The sequence below is a fragment of the Aplidium turbinatum genome, chromosome 10, assembly GCF_918807975.1.
Source record: "Aplidium turbinatum chromosome 10, kaAplTurb1.1, whole genome shotgun sequence".
Taxonomy (NCBI): Eukaryota; Metazoa; Chordata; class Ascidiacea; order Aplousobranchia; family Polyclinidae; genus Aplidium; species Aplidium turbinatum.
Window position 1 is genome coordinate 11019857 of NC_137481.1, and position 18457 is coordinate 11038313.

Here is an 18457-nt window from a genome sequence, read left to right on the forward strand (position 1 = left end):
ACATTAAATCGTAAGCCAAAGGGTAGAATTACATTTACTGCCCAGCTGCCAAAAACCTTCACTCAGTTTTGTTTTTCTTACCTTGTTGGGTATTAGCTGTAAAAAATCCGAAACATGCTAATAAAATTAATTGCACAGAAAAATATTTTCTAAGCACCATTCTAGAGACACAATTATTATTTTTTCTCAATTGTAACTTTATAACGACTCTCTTCAATGCTTTGATTCAAAATATTGAGCAAAAAACACCTTTCATTTCAATTCAGCATTTCTTAAATGCTTTTTGCTGCGTGGTATTGATTGTCCCTTTCCAATTAAACCATTTGTTTTGCTTCTTGCAGCATCAACTGGATAGACAAGACTAGTACGTAACAGGATGCTATGATGTATGATTAATTGCCATGTCAGTTTAAGAGTATTTGTTAAAAAAAAACTTGGGCAGCTTTGAAGTTTCAATTAAAATTTAACATTTTCTTCATTAATCAGCTTCTGCCCTTTGTTTTGAGTGTCCCTGTTTTAAAAATAGCTCGGTGTGGCAGCCGTCATTCATGTCAAAGCCTGCAAGTGCTTTTGAACATTTTCCAACATAAAATCACGATCTGTGTCAGCAACATTACAAGTTTAAACGTTACTAAAATTTGCTTTTTTTGTTCCAGCACTTGGCGTTTCAGTATCTCAATTCCATATCCAAATACTCTGCTAATAAGAGAAGTCAACTTTTCATGATGAAATATGAAAAAAACGGAAAGCGCTCGTTGAAATGGAACAAGGTTGCCGATGAATGTTTGTCACGAATTCGCGAATTGACAACGAGTCTACGAACGTATCAGCAGCATATGTCAGGTACAGACACAAATCGATGATGGAGTTGGTACATTATTGTCTCTAGGTCTTTCTATAGTGATGTCCTTTTAACAGTAAACATTTTTCAGGACTGATCAGTGACACACGGTCGATCTCAACTTCATCAGCCAGCTCCTCAGACCAGGCTGCCTCCCCCACTGCAGGTATTTAACGTATAGTGCACATCAAGGCATTGCTGTGTAGTGAGAACAATTGCCTCAAGTAAACTGCAAATATTTGGTGTAATCTTTTTTTTTTCTTTCTGGAATTTAATTGAGTAAAAAGCGCAAGGTTTCAAAGATTTGTGTTAATATAGTTTCAAGAGTGTATTGAAGAGTTTATTCATGCACAGATCATAACAGCACGTTAACGAAAACAATTGCACTTAAATTGTCAGCCCAAAAATTGGCCACAAAATATGTTAATATCCAATCACTTAAAAATCTGATCCTAAACGCCCGAACATAAATCTGAGATAAAATTTTTACATCTGTTGGTTGTCAATAACTGCATCTATGCTGGTGTACTGCAAAGCTGTGAAGGAAATGCATACGGAAGTCTGTTTATAGTTAATTTATATTCGTAATTTCATGCGTTTGCTTTAAAGTTTAAATCTTACAGAAAAACGATCTCCGATTCCACCTGCTTCGGCTTTGCGGCGTCGTCCTTTAGCAAACACAACGAATACAGCGATCTTCAACAATTCATGCTTTGAGGTATTGTAACATTTTGTTACTTTGAGAATAGACATTTTCGAGATATTGTCATTGGCGGTTCAATCGTTTCTTAGACTTCTCCGGACATCTCCATCGACGCATCCGCGCAACAACACGCGTTGAATTCTTCGGCTTTTCTGAGCGGATCGACAACCATTGTTCCTGTGCCTAAGTGGTGGAGTCGTCAACAGACGAAGGTGTTTTATGCGGAATATTTGTCGAATTTTCTGTTAGTTTATTGTTTTAATTGTTAGTACTGCAGTTAAACTTGGAAGTTTGTTAGTTTTATGCATCAATGTTATGTGATGAGTGTATGGAATATTTTTCTTGATGCTAAAGATACAGTTTGTTTTGCAGAATGCGAATGCTTCTTTACGGAACATACAAACTGGTGGCAAGTATCAGGTGACAAGTTTAGCTTATCGGGCCAACCAATACAAACAATAAGAAAGTTAAACTATCGACTACAGCTTTGTTTTCGTCTCGTAACAATTTTTAATTTTAAATTGATCAGAATCCGGGTGATATTCAACAACCAGCTCCACACAGAGCAGCAACGTCAGAGTCGAAGTTGGTGTCAACCTTGAAAAAAGTTCCGTTTATTTCGTATTTTGTGGCAAAGGTGGGTTTCTTACAACACATTGGATTTTTGAATCGCTGACTCAGTTTAATTCTTAACCCACTGCCTTGGCGTTGATTGCAAGACAAGATTTTGCCAATCACTTTTTGGTGGTAAGATGAAAGATAAATTTGTTCGTTTAACGATGTTCGGATGTGACCGTATGATTTAAGTTATTTTACGCCCTACATAGCGGATCTTTGCAGTTTGTTGTTTATTGGCAATAACTTATGTGTTTTCGGAATGATGTAGTGTAAGCATATCCTGACTATGTCAATAACATGTTTATTAAAGATCATTGATAAAATTATGGAAAAAATGGACATTATAAAATAGTGTTTTAATAGTTTTAACACTTCACGAACTAACTGGAAGTTGTTAAATTCAGCGTCCAACATTGATGGCGGCCAATCTTTTTTCAAATCATAAAGTTTACAAGTGGGCAATTGAAAGCATTTCCTTTCTTGTGGCGGCTTCTTTAACCGAAGATGAATGTGGATTTGTTCAAAAACGCCTTCCAGAAGTCACCGCCACGCTGCTAGATTTGCTTCTGGTAGGTTAAAAACTTTTTTCACATCTTTATATGACACTGGAATAACAAAAGATGATTTTCATGCGTGCTCTTGATGTCCCACTGCATCACGCAGTATTAGGGCTACTGAATGTCTTTCGCCTGCTGCCGGTTCCAAGTCAACCTATTTTTGGAAGCGATCTATATCTATTATGGATGACATTTTTGCTGTTGTCATAGCGGTTGTTGGCAACAAGCTTAGTGTCCAATGGTGGTCAAATTTTATATAAAGTGATTTATTTTGCTTTTTTTAAGTGAGTTATAAGTGTGTCAAAAGTAGTGCAACCATCAAGCAACCCCCTATTCATTTAAATTTTAGAACTGAAAAAAACGTATAGATTTAATTTATCAAAAAGATCATGCAACTGGTTTTGATATTGTGCTTTGCCATCAACACGTCGTAACTTGTGCAATGTGCATGCTTTGTGCAATGTGCATGGTTCGTTTTCGTAATATACAATAAGTAAAGTTGTGCGCGCTGTCGTGTTCTCTTTCTTTTCTTTCAGGTCTAGGTTTATAACGCCATGCAAATAATAAGAAACAATAGTGCGCGTCTTCGTTTTATTTGTCCATTTTTCTCAACTGCTGGTGATAAGGAAAAGAAACGACCGGACTGGAACTAAACCAAACTAAAAACTGTTTGAATTTTTCTTCACGTAGTCAAAAAATGAATCGTGTGACTTACAAAAAATGTGAGATCATCTGAAGCAGGGATGCCAGCGACAGATTTCCAATAAACTTAGATTGTGTGCTGAAAAAAACCCAGATGAGGTAAAAAAAACCCAGGTCCAGAAAATATGTAGTAAAGCGGTTAAAAAAGCCTGATGTGCTTTTAGCACCACTTGCGTTTCATTATTTCATATCTATTTTTTGCAATCGCACCATCAGGAAATGCTTTCCTATAAACATCAACAAGATGATTAATGTGAGTGAATGGTACATGATGCTCAGAAAAATAACCTGCAAGCAATGCTTCTGCTTTAGCAATTTGATCTGACTGGGTGGCTAAATTTTGTGTTAAAAAGGTATATATATAGGCTACCGTATTGATTTTCACATGAGACTTAGCAGCACTGTAGTTTTGTTTGCGTTTTTCAGTCTTGCTGTGAGCTAACAACATTGATTTATTAGCATTTTTCAGTATAGCTTTGCAATATTTACAATAACTGTTGTTTTTATTGGAAGCATCTTCTTTCATTTGCTACCAATCTTTGAATTCAGGAACTTTTAGCCAGTCCTTTTCGAATGATTGTCCATACCACAATTTTTGCTTCGTTTTGGGTTTTTTATTTTTATCACTCGTTTTTGTAAGAATACTGTTACTGTAGAAGAGTTCAGTTAAGTTTATAACATTAGATCTACACTAACAGTCGTATTTGAGTCTTATAGCTTAGGCAGCCTAATACCAATACCCCTGAGAAGCGTAATAAATGATGACAAATATATGTATCAATTAAAACCTGCTCACAACAACTCGCTAGACTACTGTATACCAGCTGTACCTCACTGACTACAGTAATTGATGCAAAAAACATTACCTTAAAATCATTTTTGTGTTGCAGTGTGGACCATTTACCGAGGATCCCAGTGCCTTAATACCGTGCAAGCTCTGTACAAAGTTAAAAACAAAAAAAACCTAGATTCACCTAAATTTGAAAAAAAAAAACTTAAAACCCAGATGTGGTCAAAAAAACCCAGATCTAGGTGGAAAAACCAAGCTCTGGCATCCTTGATCTGAAGGCAAGCGCGAGACTAATTTAGTTTCTCGCGCGAGCTTGCGGTGAATGAAGCCAAACGTCACACCAGCCCACTCCCAGATGAACCAAATAAGTATCCAAACAAAAATGGTGAATCGACACAAGATGAATGATGTACAAAATAATGCAATAAATAAGAAAGCGACAATAACATAACAACTGAAGATCACCTTAACGTTGTTCAAACTTGCGGTGTATAAGGCATAACATGACTCCGTAAAATTTCTGTTAAGAAACCTCTGAAATTCATCGGACAGCAATTCGCTATGAAATTAACAAACTTAGCTCATAGGATCAGGTGTGCTGGAGGGACTGACATGTATCACGATATGAAACGTAACGTAATCATGCTACGTCAGCTATAGTAGGCTAATATCAGCAAAATAATCTAAACAACTATGATCTACAGATAATAGCATATGAATACTATATAACTTACCTTATATCAGAAATAGGAAGGTGATATGTGTTGAAGAAGTGTTCTGCGGGTGTTGTGTGTAAATTTTGTTAAATACTTATCCTCAAGTATATGCTCTCAATTCCATCATACCTCTCGAACGTGTCTTCGGGTCCCTCAGAGTGTTTTTTTTATTTGTCAGCGCAGATCTTCTCGGCCACAAATCCATTCTTTCTGGATGTGCCACAGCGATCTGGAAATATAAATCTGACACAAGAAGTTATTATTCATACTGCTTCCTTGCTGAATAGCAATTATAGCCTACCCCCTTAATAAGTCCAAAATTGTCCGGCTTAATAAGCGGGAACTACTGTAATAATTTTAAAAGCTACAGGTTTACAATGGAAAAGCTAACGAAAATCGAGAGAACATCCAAAGCTTTATCAGCCTAAATTTTTTACAACATTCTAATTTTATATTTGAAGCTGGGTTTTTTTTTCGGTCATTTATCGGTCATTGACCGATTTTTTAGCAAAATGTCCGAAAAAAATATAGTCAATTTGGTCAATATGTCCGAAAAAACACATAGTCAATTCGGTCAAAATGTCCGAAAAAAACGTTTCTAAGCGAAACTTACTGTTGTAGCTAGTCAGGAAGTGCAAATTTTGGTTTGTATCAGCTACGGTACTTGAAAAGAAATATTTTCATCAGAAAAAATGACCAACATAAACAAAAAAATGACCAAATTTTTTCAAGTCATTTCGGACAAATGACCGAAAAGCCTCAGCGAAAAAAAAACCCAGATTTGAAGTGTTTTAAAACTCAACGGAAAACTAATTACAATGCAATGGTAAAATGCAATCACCTTTTTTTTAACTGCATATAAAACCTATGCTAAAGGCAAATACCGGTTCAGTAACTCACGCTTTTGCAGATGTTGGAGAAACACGGTAAATTGGCAATGACGTCATCTTCCGCTCCAGCAAGGTCACTGTTACGTCATCAGCACAGCTTGAAAGCCGATACGAAGAGCGCCATCTATCGCATCGTCAACACATTCGCCAAGCACATGGAAGCCATCGAAACGAGCGCCGAACACAAAAGGAAGCTGCGGTCGTTTTTAGAATATAAAGAGTAACCGGTGGTGATGAAAGTAGTGAATTTTGCAACATGCCAGTGGAAAACACTCGTTTTAAACATCTCGCGTGAAAATGTTTTTTGGAATTTTTTTACCGAACGTGTGGTGCAAAAAACACGGCCTTCGTTTGTGTTGCCAACTGCCGTGAATATTCGATCAGTGCCGATCCTGTTTTTGTCAAATCGTGAAGCTTGTTTCACCTTCGGATGATTGGCGATTGCATGGTGTTGCGATGCCCGTTCAAACGTTCACAATTTGACTTTAAGTTTATTTGACAACCAAGTGTGATGCGTTGTTTGAAAATTCTTTTTTGACAAAAAAGTTACGAGTTTACGATGTACAAAAAACCAAGAGCTTCTTCCGGGCGAAACCATGATAATGTAGGTCTATGCCAGTTTCGTGAAAGTGCAACGAGTTTCTATAAATAAGTCAATTTCCGTTGTTTTTCTCTTGGAACAATGTGCTCAGTTGATTAAATGTCTTGAAATTTCTGTGCTCAGGTTAAATCTTTGTCACGTTGTCACCTCAGGCAGGAAAAAATCATTCCCTTTTTAAATTGATTCAATGTCTGTAAACGTTGAATCAATGTGAAAAGGACTAATAGTGCTGGCTGTGATACGCAATTCCAAACATGGTAGCTATCCGCGTTGGGAAATATACAATGGTCTCAACGCGATCTTGAATTGTGGTTGCGTACTTGCAAAAGTGGTGAACATCTTATTTTTACGTCACAATTAAAATCTGCCTAGTTGTTTTGTAAGTTATTTTTGCCAAATAAAAAAATGTTCTTGACTCAAAAGGACGCCAATCGTTAAATGGTTTCGAAGACAATGATAATAGAGACCAACAAACAATACCATACAATGTGTTTACATCTTTGTTTAAAGTAACCTCACATGGTAACATGACACCATTGACTACTTCGTTGCCTGCCATCCATGAATTGCTTTGGCTTTAGTTGCTTACATTTGTTGCTTTTTATGACAGTGCTTGTTTTGTCATTGTTTATTTGTTTGCTTGAAACGGCACACCTGAGTTGGTCTAGTGAGCTCTTTTGCATCACATCTGGGAGAAGTACCGGTACAGAGTTACATCTAAAAAAGTGACAGGGTTAGTTTATAATGAAATAAGTGAAGTCTTTTTATATAACGAGCACATCGGATTTGGCAATACAAAAACTGTTTCATTGTTAGAAAGCCTTGCCAAAAAGTTCAATCAAAGTTGAGTGCTATGAAGGCCTAGCCAAACCAGATTAGATTTTCGCAAATGTTCAATTTTACAACAGAAAAAAAGTCATGAAGATGCTTCTGTAACTTATTTCGAAACAGTTTTTTGTACAATTAGGTCTGTTAGGCCTAAGTGTCATTGGATCAATATAGTGACATTTGAATGAATGACAAGTAAAATGACAGATTTTATCACATTTTAATGTCAAGATTTTGCTTCTGCAATTCTAAAAGCGATTGAATCTTATTAGGTTTATGGGCTGCCTACTTTTATAGATATTCCTTGTAGGCTGCATGACTTGACAAAACCAATCATAAGTGATTAACAGTCTACGCAGAAAGAAAAAAAGTAACAGTCTACGCAAATCCAACTGCGTCATGGTGAGTGGAAGCAGATCGGCAACAACTGTTTCATCGAAAACAAGCCGCTACAGTCCTGGTTTGGAGTTTCGATATCAATTTGAAGCAAACAGAACGTTCAGTAGAGAAGGGAAACGCCCTCGAACAACTCCAAACTTTTCAAATAATGCCTCCACAAGAAAGCAAAGTAAGCACAAAAACTTCATGCTTATTAAAGACAGTTGTAAATTTAATCATTGTTTGATGTTAGGCTATGTTCTTATTCTGGTTAATAAATCCAAGTGCAACGTCTCTGCATTTACAGACAATGTAGGTTAAGTGGTCAATAACATGTATTAAACGTGCTGTCAAGGATTTGAGATGTATTAGCTCACAAGGACAGCTTTCCATTTAGCGGCACCTAATGGATGGAATATTTCACAGACAACACGTGGAAACTTCACTCGGTGATTGAGCCTGCCTCAGTGGTTTAAAGCAGTGCTTCTTAAACTTTTTTAGTTTTGTTCACCCCTAGCATCTATCTCCAGATTTCATTCATCCTTGTCTCATGATATGATAAAACTATCTCGTCTATATATTACAAAATATTTTTATTTGATATTTTTAAAAAAATTTGGAATTTATAAAGAAACAATTAGTTTTGAGTAAAAAATGAAAAACTTAGAATTGATTTTGTTTTTGGAAATTCTCACCTGTTCACTGAACACCCGGAATATCCGCCCTGCTCGCAAGCTATCATCCATTTCTGACGGTTCACCCCTGCAAAAATTGTATTCACACCTGTTTAAGAAGCACTGGTTTAAAGCCTCTACCTTTATAAGTAGGCTATGCGAAACTGCCAAGATTAAGCTCTCAATAAAGCTTTTTCAGTCCAAGAATAAAGATTCAATCAATCATGTCGAAAAAATCCTTGTCTACTGAAATAATCTTATTATATTAGAACTTGTCTAAGGGGCTGTTGAAACATCATATACCGTACTCTACATGTAACTCGATCCATATTCTTGATTTTTACGCCCTCTTATATAACGTAGCCTATCTCTCCGAAGGTTTTGACAAGCTTCCTTTCCAGAAAACCTCATAAAGCATTTAATTTTAAACTTAACTATTGATAGCGCGTCTCCTCCATATAATTCATAAAAACAAAAAGGAGCAAACACATTGATTAGGATAAATTTAAATATTTTTTACTTCTATACTACGTTTTTTGTACCTCCAACTTAGGCTATTGGGACCATTTCATCATCACATGCAGCAAATAGTCTACCAACAAAAGTATCAAAAACAGGCTGAAGCAGAAACAAAGTAGCCTATAGTCTAAAAGTAATATCTTATTTATTTATTGAACCTCTGTAGCTTCGCCTACAGCCTACATTGCACAGTATCTTCTCTCTTTTGTAAAAGGCTAAAATGCAAAGCTCTCACCTCTTCACAATACTGTATTTAAAGTAAAATGTAACCTAAATAGCCTATCTTGTTCAAGATCTTCAGCTTGCGGCAGAAGATGCCATTGCAATGGCGCAATCTCCTTCGCCGAGCTTTATTGACGAGTCGTTTGATGGTTCCTTGATGATGTTACGAAAAGGATACGCAAAAGTAAAGCCAGAGAGATTCCTCGAATTGCAAAAATTAACTAATCAACCAACTCCATTAACATCTCCACGGTCAGAAATATCTACACCAAGATTGGTCAAGCGCCTGGCTGAAAACATGACTGCTGGAAAACACAAACAAGAGTAAGATCGATATTGTATTCTTGCATTAATTTATAGGATGTAGATTAGTTGCAAATCAAATACTCTTATTGTTGTTTCATATTTTTGTGCTTTTAGCCTATGCCTGTCATATGCAGCCTAAGCCTGCGTGTAAAACTATCTTTCGTACAGTTGACTGTTTACTGTTACTCGTTGCATGCAATAGCTGTTACAGAATTTTGTCTTACTCCTCTTTTGCTTATGCGTTTCATTTCAAGCTCTTTTTTGCAAGAAAATGTTTTAATGTAACTTAGGCCTTTTACCCTACCATCAATCTTTGTTTTTGCAACGTTTTGGCTTAGGCTACTTTGCTTTGTAGATTTTAGACAAACCTAGAAATAAATAAATTGTGATCATCAGAATAATGTAGCAGACTACAGTATTAGGATAAGTTCTTTGAGGTGTGAGCCTTATCTGGTTAATTAAATTATAATGTGACATTATAATCAGACATTTATAGGTTTTCAACGACATCCAAACAAATGTCCAAGGAAACGCAATGCGACTATTCAAACGTATCACCAACCAGTTCTCGACATTCTTCCAAACGTCCGGTAAATTTCCTTTGACATTATTTGTGGTAACGTGGTAGACTTAGACATGAGTGGTATTTGAATAGTCTATCAACTTTTTTAAACAGGTAAAACTAACTTCTGTTTTTAAAAGTGCCTGATATCATTTCGCTTTTATCATTTATGTATATCACCGAAGAAAAAATATCACTATTAGCACGCTAACCAACAGTAGCCTAAAAGATGACAACAGTCTTGCATGCTTTAAAAAAAAACAATCAAAACCTTTAATAATCTCTGTTAGTAAACGGCTGCTGATAAAAACTTACAGAAATATGTGGCTGCAAATAGGCTACTATATGAGTAGGGCAGTAGGCCTATACCACTTATGATAAGCCAACATTGAGGAAAAAAATAAGCACAAGTGACACCTAAAGCGGCACGTTTTTAAGAGAGGCTTCCAGAAAACTGCCATCATTGAAATTACATAGGCTATAAGGCTTACGTATTTTTAGTTGGAAGATAAATGTTACCATAATCAATGATTTAATGTGACTTTCAGATTTCCAGCGAATGGAGCGCAACTGACATACAAAGATCATTTATACGAAACAATGAATTCATTGAAAGATGCATTCGATGCTCACAATTTCCTGATATACAAATCGAGGGCAGGTAGTCCCAGGCGCCATTTTGACTGACACCTCTAGTCCTCTAGGTGTATAAAAAGTTAATAAAAGTAGGCTATAAACAGTCAGCTTTAACCATAACGCTCTTTTGTTCTTTCAACAGATCTCTAAGTAAAATTTTGACAAACGACAACACTACGATGGCTAAAGAATATTGTGAAGTATTGGGACCTGATACCTGTCCGGATTGCGTCAAGATAAGATCCCAAAAACATCATGAAGAAAATTGCATGTAGGAAAGCTAATCTTTGAATATGTCTTGATAGCTGTAGAGTAGAACATGAAGTCAACGGTGAGTTAGAATTCGGCTTTGAACGCGTAGGCTATAGCTTAATGTTGGGAAAGCACAAGGGATTTCATATCAAGCGAGAAAAATGATAAAGTGAATTACCGTATTTCAATAATTCAATTTTCTTACGGATACGATGGCTGTCATGGCTGTAAACACTAAGGCTACATTGGGCACACTTATTGAACGTCCCACATTTTAGTCAATAACAGTTGTAAGTTTACATCGTTTCAACGTATTTGAACTATCCTATCAAAGCGATATGAAAATGGTAACTTTCGCGGACTGATATAATCCGCTCATATAAACAGTTCGCAATGGTTGTCAGACCACTCAGCATGCGACAACTCAGCAAGTGCTTCAACTCAGAAAATACATTTCAGCTAGTCTACTGCCAAGTCAGCAAATGAGATTTACTTCTGAGTTCGGACTTGCTTAATTATCGCTTGTTAAACTCAATTTGCTGACTTGTGACATTCTAAGCTTCGACTTGCTCAGTTATCACTTTCTCAGTTTCATCATTTGCCAACTTCAGCTACTTGCTGAAATGTTGCTGGCTTAGTTGTCGCTTGCTTAACTGCTGCCATATGCTAAGTTTACAACTGCTAACTTGTAGCAGAATCGATCACAATGGCGTAGCCTATCATAATACGTTTGCTGGGTCTTTTCAAGATGCTTTCAGGAAGGCTTTTGGTCTATGATAGCAAAAGAAACGCCACGGAGCTCGCTTTGAGATGACATTTTAAACACATTTTTGATTAACATTGAACCACTCATCGTTTTATAGGAAAAATACTCCTGCTGCGTCTAGCGACGTTTACAAGTTGGTGCTTGTCCATGAAAAAATCCCGTATTTGAACATGCGTGAAGTTCGACGGAAGCTTCTTGACGGTGAAATATCTGATAAAGTATTATCCATCTCACGCTGGTCTGAATTTGATACACCAGTTGTCTTGCATCAAAGTGCCAATGCAGAACCTGAGGATAAAAGTGAAGATCGACCGGTAAGGTGTGATAAATAAAATGAATTATGATAAACAAGATATTGGCAAACATGCTTGGCAAACAAGCTTTTTAATGCCAATGGCGTGACAACTCGTGTTTTTAAAATTAGGCCTAATTTGCATTATAACGAGATTAATTCATTCAGTCCAAGATATAGCATTCCCAGACCTCATAAGACGGCCATTGGCTATTGCCTTCAATGTAGGCTATTCGCTCACATTTTATTGTTTTCCATTGCAGAATTTTTCAAATGCTTATGTAAAATGATGGCATTATAATTATAGGCTACAGGTATACTATAGTATATAGCCTCTGTATAACTTATAATTTACAGCATATTACAAGATATAGGCTACACCTGTCAATGTTTTATTTCAGGCTGTATCTTCAATCTTTAAAGTTGTTTTGGTCAGGTTTGACTTCAATGCTCAAAACTTATTCAATTTACATATAAACTTAAACATCAAAGGAAAATCCTCGGAGGCCATGCATACCAATAAAATCACAACAATCTCACGTTTAATGGTGAATGAATTAAATATAGATGACTTTTCGATTTAGTTTCAGAAATAAAAATTTCTTAAAAAAATGCAAAATTGTTTCTTTTGCAGAGCCATTCACCAGAAATGTACGACTACAAATCATCAAGAAAAGCACCTGCTCAAAATTCTGTTAAGTCTTTGAAACATGGCGGACATCAAGTATTCGAAACTATTCATGAAGGGTCTGAAGGAAATAACTTCTTTGAAGAAGACAAAATGCCGCCAAAAAGTATGATAATAGACCTGCAAAGTAAAAACGAAATGGTGTTCAGCCAACACAGTGCAGAGAAAACTCATCAGATTCAAATTGTTCCTGCGTCTGAACATGTGCATCTTCTGGAACAAAAAAATTTGAGAAAACTGAACGTCATTTCTCAAAGTACACCAGCTAGAGTAATGAAAAGCAGTGAAAATAAAGTATCCTCTGCAAAGAAAATAGACCGATGGAATCAGGCTAATGCCTTGGAACTTGACAACACCGCTGATTTTGCACAAAAATCTTACAAACAACCTAAATACTTCACTCTCAACGTCATTCCGTCACAAAACTTTTTCTTTGATATTCCTGATTTAGCAGAACGGCTTCATTCTGCAGATTTATCGCAAGAGAAACAACAACAGAAAAATGAAGCTGAGGAATTTATAAAATTGCTCTCCACAAAAATCAGCCCACCTAATGTCCAAGTTGCTGAAACACATAAAGCAGCAGACACAGATTCAGTGGCGTCAGCGGATTCTTTAACACAGAAAGACACAGAATTCAACATGGCTTATGAGCCACCTACGTTTTTTGGAAACAGGAAACGACTGTTGTATGACGCAGAGGATAGAGCATCCACACGCAAGAATTCAGCAGCATCAAATGCAGCAAGCATGAAAGAAGTTGAAGTTTTATAAGATTTAATGAGATACGACATCAGTCACTCAGTGGGCTATAAATTAATGGCTTTAGTTTAGAATTGTTTAATGTTTATTGTGTAACTGTAAGGTGTAAGCCTATTGACAAGTAATAAACCTTCCACCGTAACCACTTCTAATAAATTACTTAAAGAAGTCGCATAATTACTTATCAGTTCATCGGAGCAGTTTGTGGCAAGAGTAGTCTACTGTATGTTGAAAAGAAATTTTGTTTCGTTTTACAGTAGTAGGCTTAGCCTCTGTACAACATTCTTTTTTGTCTTATTTTCACGGTATTTGGCCTATCTTATCTTAAACGCATTTCTTAGTAAAGTCTTTTCCGTTTCACACAAATAAAAATTTCAAGATTCTTCTTTATTAAAAATGTAATAGAGCAGGGCATAGGCTTACAAGACCTACAGCAACGGTGGCCAAACAACTGTGGCTCGCAAGATGGATATTTTCATAGGCTACAGTCTTTTTGTACCACATTAAAATGCTAAATCCCAAACTACTACCAATCATTTATTAAAATAATATTTCAGATTAATGCGTATGCTTGCATGGTTTTCTTAAGTGAATAGAATGAAACATGGAATGAAACAGTTAATAGTTTCCAAGTTAAATGGGACAGAAATCCAATTAAAGGGAGAGGTGGTGAAACAAGTAAAAGAGTTTAAATTTCTTGGTTAAACAGTTCATGAGAACGGAACAAGTGACAGAGGTGCCAAAAAGATGGCAAGCATGAAAAAATAATAGGAGTCATGGAAAAAATAACACTCATCAGGTGCTGAATTTGAAGTGAATTGAAATAGAAAAAAAAAAAAATTGGCAACTAAAACGTTCCGTAAAAGCCAGTTCAACCATTGAATTGATTGATCGAGGGAATCTTTTTTCTGGGAAGAGGCTTATCCTGACAGTTTCCCATAGACTTAGCCTACTTGTACAGCCTTTGAATCAATGATGCAGGCCGGTTATCGAGATTGACAAAGTAAAGTTTCCACTTCTTTGCACTGCTTTCTGTGAGGTATTTACCCATTGGCTTTTTCGACCCTGGTCACAGACAACCCAGAAAAATTTGTCTACCTTCGCTCTCCCGGTACGCCACCACTCTTTCAAAGATCTGCAGGTGTGTTTTGGCGTAACAAAGGTTAACAAACACCGGATAAAACTATGGCTCCTTTACATTATCTCTTTCATGCCATGTAGCCTGATCTAATAGCCTATGAAGCTATCCCGAAACTGACGTCAAGACGAAAACCATCCCGCACAACAACGTGTCGTTGGCCCAACGTTGGACCATCGGAAGCGTTCCGTGGGCCCTCCGTTGGTTTCCGACGTTGGCGCGTAAGATATTTGGCCAGCGGTCCAACGTGGGCGAATCGTCAGTCACAAAAATCGGTTGGCTAAACGTCGATCCCACGGTGGCGCACTGGTGGCCAACCCTTTGCCACCTACGACCAACCTGACGACCAAACGCTTTCGTTGGTTCGACGTGGGATCCACGACGCAATTTACAACTATCCTCACTGTGGCGAAAAAAGGCTTGGCTAATCGTAGACCCAACGTTGATGCACTGTTGGCCAACCCTTTCCCGACCATTTGCCACCTGCGACTAAACGCTTTCGTTGGTTCGACGTGGGATCCACGACGCAATTTACAACTATCCTCACTGTGGCAAAAAAGAGTTGTTTAATCGTGGAATCAACGTTGCTGCACTGTTGGCCAACCTACGACCAAACGCTTTCGTTGGATCGACGTGGAATCAATGACGCAATTTACAATCATCTCCTCTGTGGCGAAAACGATTTGGTTACTCGTGGGCCTAGCGTTGGCCATCCATTTGTTAATCTACGATCAAACGCTCACATTCTACTTTGACAAAGGATAGACAGAACGACTTTACCAAATCGAAAAAGTTTCTAAACTTTGACCACATGGTGGCGTGTAGTTAACTCACTTTTTTCGGGTTAATCTGTGCTGATAATGATGACCACGAAGACGTGGGATCGAGGCCTCAATTCGCAGTAAACCTTATCACTTACCATACTAGCATTCCACTCGGTACAACATTGCTAGAAAAGGCATTCATACAAGCAAAAAGTAGGACAGATGGCAGTTAAGTTTGTTTTTATTTCTAACCATCACAGCAAAAACAAAAAACATGTTAAATATAACAGCGATCCAGAAAAGGGCATAAGAGGCAAATTGAAATCAAATTTCCTGTCTTCCTCTTCTCAAACGCCCACTATCCCAATCTCTTGCGTATTTCCACCAGTCTGAAATAGCGGCATCGATATTTGAATTTGTTGCTGTGGACAAGTTGTGGGTTCTTCGTAATCCATCTAAAAATAATAATGTCATTCGGATAATTTGCAAATAGCTGGTCCAAACCAATATGTATTGTGGAAAAGGTCGGTTGCTGAAGCCACGTAACAAGCAACTTTTTCCCGTAAAGTAATGAACTAATCGCATTGAAAAAAGCTCTGAAAGCATCTTCCATGCTTGATAAACTCAGAGTTAAGTTGATTACAACAGTCTGGAAAAGAAAATGGGAATTATCCTGCTACAAATAAACTTTGAAATCATTTCTTCAAAGTTTTTGCGAATTACTTCTGTTACAAATACAAAATTGTGATTTTTTTCGTCACTGTAATAAAAACCTTATTCATGCAATATTGCATTAAATCTCCTCACCCTGGATCATTTCGAGAAGGCTTAATTTTCGAAACGAACGCTCAAAATTTCTTCCAGTCATGTTGAACTCTCTTGCCAATGTATTCGTCATGACATGGCTCATGAGCCTCTGAACAGTGCTGAAGACATCTTTTCCTCCAATGCATCCAAAGAACATAACCTGTAAAATATTATAATTTTAGATGTTGCCTATTTTAAACAAGACGATCTTAACAACTACAAAAACAGACAAAATGGCCTTCTGCAGCTGGAACTTGATATTTTAGAAGTAACTCACCAACTGTTTTCTTATATCTTTATCTTCTAGAAATGTTTCTATGTTTTGCACAGCACATCATCCTGGCTGTTGAGTGGAAGCACAAGATCACTAGGAGGCTCGCTTAGACCCTGCTGATGATCATCTTGTGCTTTCACCAGAGAATCAAGTAACATGTGGGTCTTGGCTTGCTGCATTTTTTGTACCTCGATGTCAGTCAATGCTTTTGTCGCAAACCTGAAATACATTTTACTGTAACTGAATAGTGTTTTTTTGCTAAATTTTAAAATAAAACTGAAAGCACTCAATAAAGAGTCATAACGGCACTGGTGAGGCCCAAAAGGCCGAAACAGAGGCTTATTCACTAAAAACTGAGAGTTTGTTGAAAAAGAAACATTAGGTAAAGGGGTAAAAGTAAAGGTGGTTCCATTCTCGATTCTAAGATTTGGGCAATATTGAGAAGAAAAGGTTCACATTAGGCTAACCCTTTAACTGCCACCCTTTCGTTGATGCATTTTTCAGAATTTAGCTTGAGCAAGGCTTTGATTTTGTACTGCCGTATTTTGAGAACGGTAATTGCCAGAAAAAAAAATCAAAACATTACAGTTGTTGCATTTTCAACAGTCTTTTACAATATGTTTACAAATTTTGTGTATTTCGTTTAAAAAGATGCCTCAAATGACTAAAATTTCTGACAAACTACAAAAATTTTGTGTTTTTGACTTTTTTGTTTCCGTTTAGATATGTAAAAAAAAAAACATTTAAACTGCGGTAAACGTCACCGCTAAACGTCAGGCAAGTGTCAAGCTTTGCAGGCGACGTTGTCATGATAATGTTTATGTGTTATGCGAAGAAAGAGCCGCATAAACTTCACTTTGCACAAAAAAATAAAAATTCTCTGTAACTGATTGAAAATTGAAGAAAAAGTTCAAATACAAACCAAGTAATTTTTTTCAACTTTTAGACAATACAAGGTTCCTCTTTCTAAGAAAGTAAGACCCATGCAGTTTGGAAAACAAACACCAGAGTAATGGTGTTTGCAAAAAGTGATTATTTTTTAGGGCTTGGGCTCTTTAAAGAGCCCGTGACAGTTAAACGGTTAAACCTTTGGCACTGACGAGACTTCGGCCGCCTTCCATGCAGAAACTACGCCCACCCAATTTATTGCACCCAAGGTGGAAGTTAGCGGTGTTTTTCAACAACCAGATCGAACAAGGATTGCATCATTGGAGAGCGCACACCTTATCCGTTACGCCACCCCACCGCCATTAGGTATAAAGGTTTTTTACAAAATAAGTTTAGGGAACTAGCAACATATGACAGCTTAACTCACTAAAGAAAGTAATGCAATAGATTTTTAGATTTACCTTTAATTTCAAATCTTGACAGAGACATATCCTCATCAATGACATTTACATCTTGCAAAACATCTGTTTGGAGACCTGAAAAACAATTGAAAATTTTTAAAGCTTCAACATTTAATATAGTAAGATGCATCAATAAAATAAATTATATTTCTTGAAAACAGCTTATAAACAGGAATAATAGAAAGACTATGTTGCGATGGATTGAAACATAACTGACAAACTTTTGAGAAAAAATATTCGAAGTCTGACTCTCTTGGCTTTTATTTATTACGGCTAGAAATCTCACCAAATTTACTGGAAAAATCAGTTTTTTCCATTACTTCGTTTTGAATGACTGGGGCCAGATACAGCGTTGTTGCGACAAATCTTCAAAATGCTGGCGCATTTGCATTATTGCATTGCGGCGTAGGCTATTGTACGTGATGACAATAGTTTGTGTAGTTTCTCTTTAGGCATCATTAATTATGAAATTTTACTTTTTTAAAAACACAACTATACGAACAAAAACCTATTTTTAAAACAGGTATCAGTGTTACCGGCCACGTGAAAAATAATTCGACATACCAACATTGAAGAGATGTCAAATTCATTGGTTGCTCAATTCGTGGGCGTCGTTATAATAGCCAAGGTTCAAAATTAGCTTATTTTTACTCCAGCAAAATCATTGCCGGCGTAAAATTACGAAATGGCGTCCTCAATTGCTGAAGTAAAAACTTTGAATACGTTTATTTGCCATAATTTAAACCGCATTTTTAAAGTTAATGATTTCCTATCGATTCTACAACTTTATGCCCTTGTCAAGCAATAAGCACAGCTCACGAG

At 36.8% G+C, this 18457-nt stretch overlaps 2 protein-coding genes and 1 long non-coding RNA gene across 5 annotated transcripts in view; 2 read left to right on the forward strand and 1 right to left on the reverse strand.

Annotated features, from left to right (window-relative positions):
• The window catches only part of LOC145778336 (nucleoporin NDC1-like), a 29879-nt gene extending 22803 nt beyond the window's left edge, over positions 1–7076 (forward strand). For both annotated transcript variants that reach the window (XM_082589804.1, XM_082589805.1), the window contains 8 exons: positions 657–843; positions 933–1007; positions 1465–1559; positions 1634–1756; positions 1917–1964; positions 2074–2181; positions 2567–2731; positions 5838–7076. In XM_082589804.1, coding sequence (XP_082445930.1) covers positions 657–843; positions 933–1007; positions 1465–1559; positions 1634–1756; positions 1917–1964; positions 2074–2181; positions 2567–2731; positions 5838–6041 — 1005 coding nt within the window. In that variant the 3' untranslated portion in view covers positions 6042–7076. The remainder of the gene's footprint in view (positions 1–656; positions 844–932; positions 1008–1464; positions 1560–1633; positions 1757–1916; positions 1965–2073; positions 2182–2566; positions 2732–5837) is intronic.
• A 513-nt stretch (positions 7077–7589) lies between these two features.
• Positions 7590–13653, forward strand: LOC145778735 (uncharacterized). 2 transcript variants are annotated; one of them, XM_082590296.1, is made up of 8 exons: positions 7590–7814; positions 7932–7936; positions 9119–9363; positions 9842–9935; positions 10456–10568; positions 10686–10814; positions 11659–11875; positions 12488–13653. In XM_082590296.1, the coding sequence occupies exons 1-8, from the start codon at positions 7646–7648 to the stop codon at positions 13313–13315; spliced, it is 1800 nt and encodes a 599-aa protein (XP_082446422.1). In that variant the 5' UTR covers positions 7590–7645; the 3' UTR covers positions 13316–13653. The 2 variants fall into 2 exon arrangements, with proteins under 2 accessions (XP_082446422.1, XP_082446421.1); XM_082590295.1 differs by lacking the exon at positions 7932–7936 and having other exon boundaries at positions 9111–9363.
• Positions 13654–16147: 2494 nt separating this feature from the next.
• On the reverse strand, positions 16148–17676 carry LOC145778229 (uncharacterized). Its single transcript, XR_014290426.1, has 3 exons — positions 17636–17676; positions 16290–16505; positions 16148–16172 (listed from the first exon to the last, which is right to left on the reverse strand). It is a non-coding gene; the product is annotated as an uncharacterized LOC145778229 (long non-coding RNA).
• Between the last annotated feature and the right edge of the window lie 781 nt (positions 17677–18457).

Coding starts and splice junctions, on each gene's coding strand:
- LOC145778735 (XM_082590295.1), top strand. CDS start 7,646: ATGGTGAGTGGAAGCAGATCGGCAACAACTGTTTCATCGAAAACAAGC. Junction 7,815..9,110: donor TGCCTCCACAAGAAAGCAAA/GTAAGCACAAAA, acceptor ATCTTGTTCAAG/ATCTTCAGCTTGCGGCAGAA. Junction 10,569..10,685: donor GATATACAAATCGAGGGCAG/GTAGTCCCAGGC, acceptor TTCTTTCAACAG/ATCTCTAAGTAAAATTTTGA.